The sequence below is a fragment of the Clarias gariepinus genome, chromosome 3 (genome assembly GCF_024256425.1).
Source record: "Clarias gariepinus isolate MV-2021 ecotype Netherlands chromosome 3, CGAR_prim_01v2, whole genome shotgun sequence".
Lineage (NCBI taxonomy): Eukaryota > Metazoa > Chordata > Actinopteri > Siluriformes > Clariidae > Clarias > Clarias gariepinus.
This window is the reverse complement of record NC_071102.1, coordinates 10,918,863-10,931,695: the sequence shown is the minus strand read 5'-3', so window position 1 is coordinate 10,931,695 and position 12,833 is coordinate 10,918,863. Positions and strand designations below refer to the sequence as shown.

General features: G+C 38.6%; 1 protein-coding gene across 1 annotated transcript in view; it reads right to left on the bottom strand.

Moving 5' to 3' along the window:
• Positions 1-12,833, bottom strand: part of b4galnt4b (beta-1,4-N-acetyl-galactosaminyl transferase 4b) — a 108,221-nt gene that overhangs the window by 67,265 nt on the left and 28,123 nt on the right. The window contains exon 3 of the mRNA XM_053492041.1: positions 5,003-5,109. Coding sequence (XP_053348016.1) covers positions 5,003-5,109 — 107 coding nt within the window. The remainder of the gene's footprint in view (positions 1-5,002; positions 5,110-12,833) is intronic.

The following is a 12,833-nucleotide window of genomic DNA, read 5'->3' as shown; positions in this document are numbered from 1 at the left end:
AACGATCTTTGTAATTAAAAATGTATCATGCATAACAAAACTCAACTAATTTGCTGTCATTACTTGCTGTTTGACACATTACAAAATCAAATTTTTTCATATAACCTCATAACCAACATATTATTGATACTAAATGACATACCTAAGTAACCACAAACACACCTCCAGGCTGATTTATCCATTGTGACAAAATTTTGGGAGATGGACTTTCACATAATGAAATGTAAAAATTCACATGTACACTACCAGTCAAAAGTTTGCACCTTCTACCTCCATGGTCTCTCGTTATTTTAATTTCTTTCTACATTTTAAAGCAATGCTAAAGGCATCCAAAATATTCAATAATCTCCTTTGAACAGTTTATACCGAGATGTCTCTCATACTTGTGCTATGTAAAGCCTTCATAATGACTTGAACCTGAGATGTTAATTGGGTATTTTTGAGGCTCTAAATGAACATCTAGTCTGCAGCAGAGGAAAGTTTTGGTGTTGCTTTCCTGGGAGAGCCAGTTTCATCATGGTGCTTGATGGGTTTTGCAAATGCACTTGACAATACTGTTCTTGCATGAACTATTCCAGAATAGCTGACCTTCATGTCCTAAAATAACAACTGACTCTAGTAGTAGTAGTAGTAGTAATAGTAGTTGTTGTTGTTACTCAATTACATTATTCCATACAGTATGTGCAGTTTTACAGATTTGAAATCTAGAACTATACAAATCAAACAATGTTAACAAAATATTTTAGTATACAGTAAAGACTTGGATTGTGAGTAACACGGTTTGCGGGTGTTCAGCAAGACAAGCAAAGATTTTTAATACATTTTGTAAAAAAGGAGAAAGATTTACTGTCTCATTAGAAGGTTAAAAATCCATTTTCTCTCTCAGCCTTTCTTATGTGTGCGAGCGTGTAACACACAGCGTGAAACACTTAAACGGAAACACTTATCTGTCGGGATATTTTTTTTACTTTTTTTTAAGGTAAAGTGCAGGTTAATTTGTTTTATTTTTACTTTATATTTTGTGTTAATTATTTTTATGTATTTATTTTTTGGGGGCTGTGGAACGAATAATTTGAGTTTCCATTATTTCTTACAGGTAATTTAAATTTGGTTTACGAGTCTTTTGGAATATGAGCCCACTTCTGGAACAAATTTAGCTCGTAATTCAAGGTTCCACTATACTGTATATGCTTTTTAACAACTTTGTGACTCTTTTGAAAGACCCTTATAAAACTATTTTCTATCACTGTGCAGTACTTCTTGCTTTATTAAAAAATAAAAAATAAAAAGGGATTTATCTCATTTTGCCATCAAACTGCTATGATGTATTTATGGAATCCACATCATATAAAATAAAAGATAATGACTTTTTTCCAAAATAAAACTTTGTCAGACCATTGCAAAAAAGTACTTTTATAATTTAGCCCTATTCGGACGAGACTGCTTTTACAGGGGGTCGTTATAGAAATTTCTGTTTCACAGACGTACTTTGATTTTAATCCCATGTCTTTAATGCCATGTCTCTTTCTCTCACACGACCTCTGTAAAAATTCCAGAGCAAATTACCTACTGTTTTTCAGCAAACTCGGAGGTCCTCTGAGAAATCTAATCCCGTCCGAATGCCTGTGATTGCCGAATTTATTTATTTATTTTTTCAAAAACGCGTTTTCTTTTGTGTTTTGGTCAATGTGAACTACCGTACTATCTCTAGCGCGCCGGTATTCAAGTTTGCGCACCAATAATGGATGTAGAATCCATGCATCCTGGACATGTGGTCTTGTGCAACGCCCACATGTAAAACACAGACACTCCTACCTCCGTAATAAACACGGAGATGTTAGTCCTGTCTGAATGCATACATGAACTGACAGACGTCGTCTGAAAAAAATTCTAACTCAAACGTCGTTTGAAAAACTAGTCCCGTCCAAATAGGGCTCATGACTATTAATACACTAGAAGTAAATACACCTGTTTAGATAACATATTTTCAGGTTAAGTTGCAACAACCTAATGTGTTTTCAAGTTTAATATATAATCTCTTATAACATACTTTGCATAAACTTTATATAACCTTACTTGGCCTTCATCAGCTGCTGACTCAAAAGCGTTTCAAGAACTGCTAGCACAAGGTGTATTGTTGCTTGGTGAAGCGTGTAGGAATAGACTATTAACTATAAGGCGAAAGATCATTTAAGATCATGCTGTAAGGAGCATTTGTATGGATGCCGCTGTCACGCTGCGTTGGGGAAAAAAAGGGTAACACAATTTACAGTCTTAGAGTCCACACAGAGTTAAAGAAAAGGCTGACTAATATTTTTCCTGCCTTCATAAACACCTTGACATGATGAAAATCTTTTCAGTACTGGGGCTGATTCATGTGAGTTGATTCATTCTTCGTAAATCACACAGAACTTCATCCATCGCACAAAAGCACTGCGTCTGCTACAGTAAAACAAATGTGCTTGATAATCTATGACTAAAACAACTGGCCATTTATTCCAACAATACATACTAAGCACTATTTTTTTTTTTTTCTTTCCAAATGAGTCACACTGTCTCAGGCAGACTCATTAAGACGGGCTTTACATTAGCCTGCACATTACAAGACGCAGACAAATCAATCGAAGTAAACAGACCTTGGAGTGGTCGAGTGTCTGGAATACAAAGGCACACAAAGCTCCATCCATTAATGCATTAGTGAGTGAAGTGACTGTTGTACTGAATGATAATGTGCAATGTTTCTATTAAGTCTGTTACACCCTTGACTCCCCATGGAGAGTGACATTATCCAGACGTGAGAGAACCTTTATACTGACCTGAAGTTAATATAAATGAAATGATGATATTATACGAATATAAAAGGTCTGGTTGGCTAGGCATATCAGAAATAAAGGTTTAAAGCTTACATAGGCTTAGAAACTAAAAACCTGAACCCGTTGAAAGGAGATGCTTTGAACCAAATTTAGCCACAAATCTAGCCACAGTTATGCTCAGAATAAAGAAGTAATGTGGAATGAAAATAGAGTTAAGTGGAGTCAAAGTGCAAAGATATGACCCATAATAGGGTTAATATTTTAAGATTCTTCTGCTAGGATAGCTTAACATAGCAATGCATAGCTATCTACCTAAACTGCTGTTGCCTTAATTGACTATGACGTTTTAAGCAACATTAGGCTACGATGTATTTTCGTTGATAATGAGGTAAAAAAACAACACAAATATTACTTGATTAAACAACTACATACCAGATTACCTGATGTTTAGTCACACAGATAAGAGTAACCTAGCATTTGATAGCTTCTGTTCTGCTGATTCTTTTCATAAGCAGTATGTAGTGATGGACTTCGTCATTTATTCAATAGACTAACAGGTGTGTGAAAATGGATAAAGAAGATGATAATGATAATAATTAGCAGAAGTATGATTTGTTATCAAAGCATTATTACCTCAGACAGTCTACAAATGATACTCTTCCTAGTTGGTGGGGTTTCCTAGCGTTAGCATTAGCTCATTGCAAATGAGATCATGCTATTGAACATGCTGTGCTTTTAACTTCATAAAATGATGAAAGGTTGACTAATACTAACATCTCAAGCGTTTTAATTAATAGCTAACTAACTGTTCCGAGGTTGAGTCCCAAAGGAAATCTAGTGCGCTGTGTAGGAAGTACAATCACTTGTTACGCACACCACTTGTTAGTGCTCCTTCATCTAGAGTTAGAGAGGGATTAGGGATTCAGCCTTGTGTTAGAAGATAGTTAGCCGGGAACAACAATATGGGCAGAATGACTTAGAAACAGTTACAAAGGAGATATCATAAGATTCACAAGATATCATAACATTCTTGTGGTTTTATACATAACTACATAGTAGCCTAATGTCGCTTAACGTACCGTTAAAGGCAAATTTATTCTGTTGTGCTTGGCGTCATGGTAGTCACATTTTGACATCCGGTGCAAAAGGTTAAAAGCTAGAATTGGGAATATACTACTTTTTTAAAATCTCAAAACAGGTAAGTATGTATGTGATTTTAAAGACAAACCTTGCCTAATGTAAGTATAAAACAAAGCTAAAACAGGCAAAATATAAAATTTTAATATGCAAATACGGTGGTACCTCAGCAAATAAATTTAAGTTATTAAGGCGAAATGTCATATTGCGAAACACATTTTCTCATGGCGATCTAATTGGTATCCCTGTTTTTACTCCCCAAAATATAAAGTATAATCATATTTTTGTATTGAAAAACAATCAAAGCATTTAGAAAAGACAGGAAATAAAGTAAAATATCAAATAAATGGACATTAAACCTTAATTTGGTTCCTCTTGCCACTGGCTGCTTTAAAAAACAAACCTTAAGGTTAAGGATTTCGGCCATCCTTAACACCATTCTTGGTACCCATGGTTCTACTGTATGTCTTCACTAAATTGTGCACAAAAACTTCGATCAGCTATTGGAAATAGGTGCAAAACAAAGTGCCAAATTTGCAGAAAATGCTTTGCGTACAGAGGCAAATTTATTGCGAAATTTTCGCTCTTAAGGTGGAAATTTGCAAGGCGAGGCATTCCTATGCAGAGGTCCAACTGTACTACTTTTTTAAGCGTCCGAACTACGTAGATAATAGGTGCATTCATTTGCATTTATTAAACACATTCTGTTCAGTAAAGCAGGGTCTCATGCATTTTTAGGTAAATTTGTGGAAATGTTATCTTACAGCATTTGTCAGCTCCTGTAGAAGCTCTAAGCTTGGCTTATCCACACTTATGAGTTGGATAAAAGGCTTAGAAATCAATAAATAGAAATGGAAACATCAGTCTAGTCCGCCGTAGCACAAAATATATAAATAAAATGAAATCCTAAAATCCCAGGTTGCACTTAGAACGGCTGTTACAATAAAAAAAATATGATCAAACGTGTAAGTAATAAACAAGCAAATATCGGAATTAGAAATCCGATTTTTAAGTGTTAAAGTATTAAAGAGCATGAAAAGAAAATAACTCACATGCTTTGTCTCATCTGTGCTGTCACTGGAGTCTTCTGGGTGACTTGAGGAGGAGTGAGGCGGCTTTTTCTGGCCAGAACCCAAGCCTTCTGTTTGCCTCTCCATATCTTTTGAAACAAACATAATTAACATAATCAGTGTAAAAAAAAAAACATACTCAACAAAAATCCACTTACCCTTATGACCTAGGAAAAAAGAAAAAAAATTACCACTATTTGAGCAACACTTATTGCACTGTTCTTAATTAGAGGAATCCAAACTACAGAATATTAGTCTAATTAATTATGCTAACACACAATTAGTAAGCCATGTCCTTATTACTACTGTATTTTGAACAGTGCATTTTTTTAAATTATTATTATTATTATTATTATTATTATATAAAAATGGACAATTCATAGATATTTATCATGGCCAGACAACTTTAAATGTAAGATAATATAGCTCATTTATCACCGTACAGCCATTAAGGAAATGCCCAAAGATGTATTATTTCATTTAAATTTTATTCCACATAAGTGTGGAATGTGACTGCACTGCCAAGGGTTGTAGTATGTGAAGGAAAAAACGAGATGGCGAAATGAATTCCTTATCCAGTATTGGTCAAACTAGTGTCAGTCCCCCTTGACTAATCTGTTCATTCTCACAGCAGTTCTGTGTGACAAACCTGAGAGCTGATAAGCTTTTTGAAGTAGGACACACACAGACCAGTGTGTTATGAGTCAGGAGATGTGCTGGAGTCAAGATTTATGACCACAAACCTCCTAGGTTTGGACGAAAAATACAGAGGGCGGTAAAGAGGAGATATCATCAAATAATGCTTGAAAGGTCAGGGGAAATAAAATGAAAAAAGAAAGTACCCAGTATGCCACCAAAGGGAGAAGAGTGAAAACAAAGGACAGTAGGACAAGCCTGAATACATCAATGGCAAAAGCATCAAAGTCAACTTGAGCAACTGAGTCAAAAGGCTAGTGCATCATACTACAAGGTTAACACGTTATCTTGCAAGGAACAGGGTGCCCGTCCCATTGCATCTGGCACTCGTGTACGTGCCAGCTGCCAGATGGAAAAAGGATAAATGCCTTCTGTTTTTCCCAAAATGCCTCCCATTTTAAACACAGTGTGGAGGCAGGTTTTAGCGAGCGTCGATGGGGGATATAAGAGACAGATGGAGAAATGTCAGTTTGGATCTGTGGAGCTGTCTGAGAGAGATAAAACAATAAATGAACTTCAGCCTGGACTTGACAGACACATGAAACATTAACGTTCATTCTCTAACCTAGATAATTAATTTGAAAGCAAACCATATAATACTAGTTTTATAGCATGCAAATGTTGTTCTGTGAACTCGACGTACCATGAAACAATCGAATACTCCCCTTTCCACATGTTCATGCATGCTGTGATTTTCCACCAAGGTCACTGGGTGACATCCCCGACCACACCCACACATCACTGGCTGATTTGATAGCGGCATAAATAAACAGATGTTCCTATAAAAGTGGACAGTATGTGTATAACGCATATGTGCAATAAATGCCACCATTATAGAAAAATGACTCCCTAGATACGTCTGACCAACCCTGAGCCATTTATGAACTGCATGATAAGTGTGTTGGCTATCCAGGGTAAAAAGAGGGGAAACAACAGGAATGTGCAGTACAGTGACTAGAAACTGCTCAGAGATGTGAAAGCCATCTACACTGTTGAGACAAACTCCCAGGGGTCCCTAAACATGAGCGTCAGCATACAATGATGACAAGAAGCAGGTAAATGCAGCGCAGAAATGCTGATGAGGGAAAACCAACTAGAGGCCTATGGACATTATGATGCCCTGTAGTGTTCTGCGAATAATGCTTTAATAAAGGGGAGGGAAATAGACTCTCACCAGTGCTTCTAGCACTCGATACCTGTAGCTCTGACTGAATTTGACGTATATGGCAATATCCTCAAAAATCCTCAGGGATTTTCCTCCAGTAACAAAACAGGCTAATGTCTATGGGCTACTGTAAAGAATATGCAACCTGTTAAATTGAATTAAATTTCCCTTCTAATGGAAGCCTAAGAACATTTGCTGGGGCGATATAATCAATTACAACCATGATACTCTAAAAACAAATGCTGTAGAAGATGCATAACCAGTTTTTTTAGTTTGATATATGTAGTTTTATCTTAAAGTTAACTTTCCAACTCTATCAATATAGTAATTCTGGATAATAACTGGTTTTGTTGTTTTTTGTAAAAAAAGAAAAAAAAAGCCATAACATCACAAAGCAAAATGTTATACCCAGTGTTATATATGTTCCCCATGCGCCATTGGCGCAGCTTCGGCATTTTGCGAAACATCTGGAGGTGTGCCGTGGGGTCTAATGCCAGGCCATTGGCAGTGGATCGTTTGGGTGCTGTAGGTTGCAGGATGAGGCCCGCATGAATTGGACAGGGATCTAGGGAGGTCAAATCAACAACCTTGAACTCTTCGCCCTGCTGGGCCCCATACATGTTGGACCATGGTGCACTTGGTCTTCTTGCACATTTCTATTTTGACTAGCATTGACTTGTTTGTTTGGGCATAGGTGAGACTTGCATGTCCATGATCTTGTAACCAGTTTGTTGTTGTTAGTCTTTCAACTGCTCCCGGCAAGGGGTCACCACAGCGCCAATATGGTCTGCACAACAACAGCGATTTAACTGAGAATCAAAGTTAATGTTTTAATGGTATGTTGTGTTAATGTATGGCTGACTGGTATAAATTCATTGATGGTATGATGCACAGTGTCCTTAGTGTTAGGACTCAACTAGCAACGTACAGTAGCTGGTCAAGATTTAATATTATACATACTGTACAGTATGCCAGGTACTGTAGTGAAAATGGACTTACATTGCTAAGTATCTTGACATGAGTCGAACACCTAGATATTTTATCTAAAATAAATTGGCTGTACCCAGATGTGGTGTGCGCCTAAATCTCCTATTGCTCCTCGCTCACTCCGGAGCTCACTAGGTGGGCACCGGCTGGTAGTTTATCCGCACTAATGGGTCTCTGGCTTCTCCCCGCGCTATAAAACACGGAGGGGAGTGTAGCTTGAGGTTTTGTCTGGCTGTCTCTCTAGTGGTCTGTTTGTCTGGACCTGGAAAGCGATAAAAAAACTAGCGAGCAGAGTCGCGCGGTGGACACTAAAAGCGTGAGGAATGGCATGCGAGAGGTGCCTTGCTATGCGCCCAGAACTTCAAAGGCGAGCACTGCTGGAGCTCCCCGGCACCGTAACTCTCAAAAAGAGCCGGATTTCGTGACCCTGCCGCTGAAAGAGAAAAAGCTGCTGTGTGTTCCATGACAAGGCTTCCGTTCTCAGCCGGGAAAGCCGCCCAGACGAGGAGTGTCTTGGAAATACCCGGTTTGGGCGATCACGGGAGGTGATACTCAAGATGCTCAAGGAAGCTCACAGGAGCCATTGGCAACGCCGGCCCACTCTGCCCGCTGCCACTGCTCACCAGTCTGTGCACGCAGTCCATGTTTGTGGTGTCGTCAATTTTGTTACACCAGACTATAGAGATCATGCATATGACGTCAGACCTGATGTAAAACTGCGCCAGCCGCCACTTTGTCTGGCAACCTGTCTGTGGTTATTTCAATGCTGAACATGGGCATGCCACAAAGTATGAGGTCAAAACCCTGGAAGATGGTTTTATTAGTTTCCCACTGACAAAAAGAAAAGAGATTTGTTGTTATCTGCCATCCAGCAGTGAGACTTGGCTAATCCTGGTCAAAAATGAGCCACTGCTGGTGGTCACTGGCGTTTTTGTAGTGACCATTTTATCGCAGGTAGCTTAATAAACTAGGAAATAAACATTTGAGTAATTTAACACAATAATATCCAATATGCATGATCTATGTGTGCTACGATCGCTAATTTGGTATAGGGGTTCAAATTGAAGCATTTGGGCCATTCTTTCTGGGAATCATACCTGCCACAGATAATAAGCCAGGCCAAATAATGATGAATCGCCGGCTAAATTTACCCCTGCAGATTTTACTGAAAACATGATGAGAGAGAGCAGGTAATGGTGTATTGAGAAATTCGTCATTGGATATTACTGATTTTTATCAGGCTCCAGCTGTTAAACTTTTTAAAGGACCGTGTACTGGGAAATGTATGACATGGTGAAATTAAAGCTTTTTTTTCCTCAGGTAAGATTTCGTGGTAAACGAGAATCAAAAGCAGAATATCAGCGTAGTTCACATTCCGTTATTAAACACATCAGTTCATAACCAGGTTTTTCTTCTTCCTTGCTATTCACCTGTCACTCTGCTATCTGTGCTGCCTTGATGAGTGACTGGGGTCGCTGTGCGTCTGCTCAGACCGGTGTAACTAGCTGTTCAGTGTGTGTGAATTAAAAACAACTTTTTTAAAAAAAACTGCTGAGATTAGAAAAAAACTAACGCAAAAGTTCTCTTATGAGTAATGACAGAGATGGGCAGTGTATGAGTTAGCTTTTATGTAGCACTAGTTGTGAATTTAACAGTTGCTTTTCAGCCATGTACTGTAACACACACGCACTCGGTTTGCTGCACGTGAACTCCCTCTGGGCTTCTCTCTGCCAACAGAGAAAACACAAATATATGACCTTGATAACAAGCCATAGGTGGAAAGAATAACGTGATACAATGCTTGACCATACCCTTACTGCCATAATTAGATCTAATAAATCTACCTATCGAGGAACCAGCTTTTCAACATAAAAACTGAATATAATAAGAAGCATAATAACGTTAATAAAACAATAACATTCAAATTTAACCCTGCGTGTACAATGAATTAAATAACAACAAAACTTAGATTTAACTGGGAATGTATTTCATTATTATGCTGCCTGTGATAAAGTGGTCACTACACAAGTGCCGATGAACCCTATCAGGGGCTCATCTCTGACCAGGATTAGCCTCGTCTTCCTGCTGGCAGGCTGATAACCACAAATCTCTTTTGTTTTTGTCAGTGGGAAACTGATAAAACTGTCTTCAAGCTTTTTGCCATTCTCATGTTGTTTACAACAACTGTCCGGCATTGTAAAAACCACACACAGACTGCCAGACAAAATGGCAGCTGGTCTGGTTTCACGTTGTGTCTGATGCCACAAGCTCTACTCCAGCACTTGATGGGAATCTGAATGTGAGCGTGCTTAACTGCGCTAAACACATGCTGCTTTTAACAGTCCTGCCTTCATGCACTAGGATTAGCTCACATCATGTTCTAGAACTAGCTTAAGTCTCGTAACCTATTTTAGCGCAGAAAGTGGGATTTGTTAGAAAATTTATAGTTTTTTTTTCATCTTGATGCAACTATTAAGAGAAATCTGTTGAGTTTTGAGATGAACTTATTTTTATATATACTGTATATAAGGGGTTTTCCTTTAAAATTTTAAATTAGCATATCTTTTCTTTCTGTGGGCCGATTGCGATGAAACTTAGCCTGAATGTTACCTCAAGCTCGACCAAATACACCTGTCAAGACTTATTTTAATTCGTTCAGTATTTTTTACGTGATGCGCGCACAAACAAACGGACCAAAATTCCAAACAACTTCTTGATGTGTTCTATTACTGTAAGATCTATCTTACACCCCCCCCCCCGTTTTTTTTTTTTTGCTAATATCTTTTATTGTACAGACATGCCAACTTTACAGTTTTATTATAAGTATAGATTAAGAAATATCTAAGGTTAAGATAAGATAAAAATAAATATTTGTTCGTGTGAGACCTGCAGATGAGCACAGCTCCGAATAAGACCCTCAGTCTGCTGAATTCAAAATGATAAAGTAGCAAAAACTATTCAGAGGATCTTCTTACAGACACAGCGAGGCCAACATCACGATCATGCCTAACTGCTTTATCAATAAAACCCCTCGCTGGCAAATACACAGAGTTAAAATACGGCCGCACGACCGATCCGAAGTCATGCGATGTCAAATTACGCCTCCCGTTAATGAAACCTATTCTCCACCGGTCAATACCATGTCGATTTTGGTGCCAGCTCAGAGAACTGTATCTCTTTCAGCTTTCCTGATAACACTCCACCGAGCTGCTTCATCTCTTTTCACTCGATAGAATCAAACGATGCATTTTGTATGTAACTGGGTCACAGTTTTCAAAAATTCACCAGCACCGAAATGAATTTGAATATTTAAAGTTACAGGCCTTAAGAGAAGTGTGAGATATAGGTTTGAAAAGTTTTAGTTCCTATTTTGAAAAAAAAGTTCATTGCTTTCTATACTGTAGCAGTGACATTCTGTGAATGAAAGAAGGGCATCTCTGAATGCAAACTGCATGCTGGCGAGAGTGATTTTTTTTTCTTTTTCTGATTGCTTTGGATTCTCTCATGACTTTGCCTTTTATAGCAGATTTGCCCTGAGGTCAGCATATTTAATCAAGTGCTACCTGCAGCCATGGGGAAACACAGCTGACATATCTCCTTCTTTATTGCAAGACCCCCCATCTCCTTCATTAAAAGATACAACAGACACTCTTACTAGACTTATGAGCAAATGCAAGTGGGGTGTTGATTACATTTGTACTGTACATCCAGTTCTAAGCATTTTGCGGCAGAGAGAAAAACACCATCAAGAATGAGTACAGAGATTAAAAAAAAAGCCAGAATATCTTGCATTAAAAAAACGGATAATTCTAATAACAATACCCCTCCTACATTTCGCTTTTATAGAGACAGACCTTCTTGTATTTTTAATGTAGTCTTGAGAAATAGTTTTCCAGGCTTCCTGAAGGACTTTTTGTCTATTATTTTTGACAAGTTTTTGCCTTTTTTTTCCAGTCCAGTCCCTGTACCTGATCAGTGTTAGAGGAATGATACTTGAACTGTGTGGCTTAACAAACAAAGATCATTCACTCAGTCAGTCACTCATCTTCTATACAGCCTGTATTCAGGGTCGCGGGGACCTGGAGCCTATCCCAGGAGACTTTGGGCACGAAGCAGGGTACACCCAGGGCACACACTCATTCACACACTATGGGCAATTTGGGAACGGCAATTAGCATTACCTGCATATATTTGGACTGTGGGAGAAAGCCGGAGGACCCGGAGAAAACACACCAAGCATGGGGAGAACATGCAAACTCCATGCACACAGAGACGGGACTCGAGTCTGGCCGAGAATCGAGCCCGGACCCTGGAGGTGCAAGGCAACAGTGCTAACCACCTCACCACCGTGCCGCCCTCAAATATCATTTAAGTATAAAATATTTTTCTTACTTAAGGCATGAACCAGTGAGAATCAGGTGCAGATGACAAATGATCAGGTCAGTTATTAGTACAGTGGTGATGCTGAATGCTGAGTGGTTGGAACAGACGAGTGGGGGAATTAGGGTGCTGCTAAGGTTTTTACATACACCTTGCAGCCTGTGGCGGTAAAGCATTTGTTTTTTGGCTCAAGACTTTTACACCTGAAGAACTGAAATTTCGCAAGAAATTTGCCTCGGTATACAAAATATTTTCGGCATACACTGACCCTGGCTATGCGTGTGCATAAGTTGCACGAACTTCCGGAAGCTTGTGAAAACTTGTCAGGAGAAAGCCAAGCAAAGCAAGTTTACATATTTTTGTATTTAAAGGATACTTCAATCTAAACTGTCCAAAATGCTTTAAATAAACACAAATGAAGGTAAATCTACAGTATCTGTCTGGGCCACGGCAAGCTCCAAAGACCAGAGATCTGATGAGCAGGTTAATAAGTCTTTCTGCAGTTCAAGCATGTAATCCCACCAGCAGAGTGACAATTCAGCCTCACACATGGCCCAATCACAGCTTTCTAGTCAGTAGCATGCA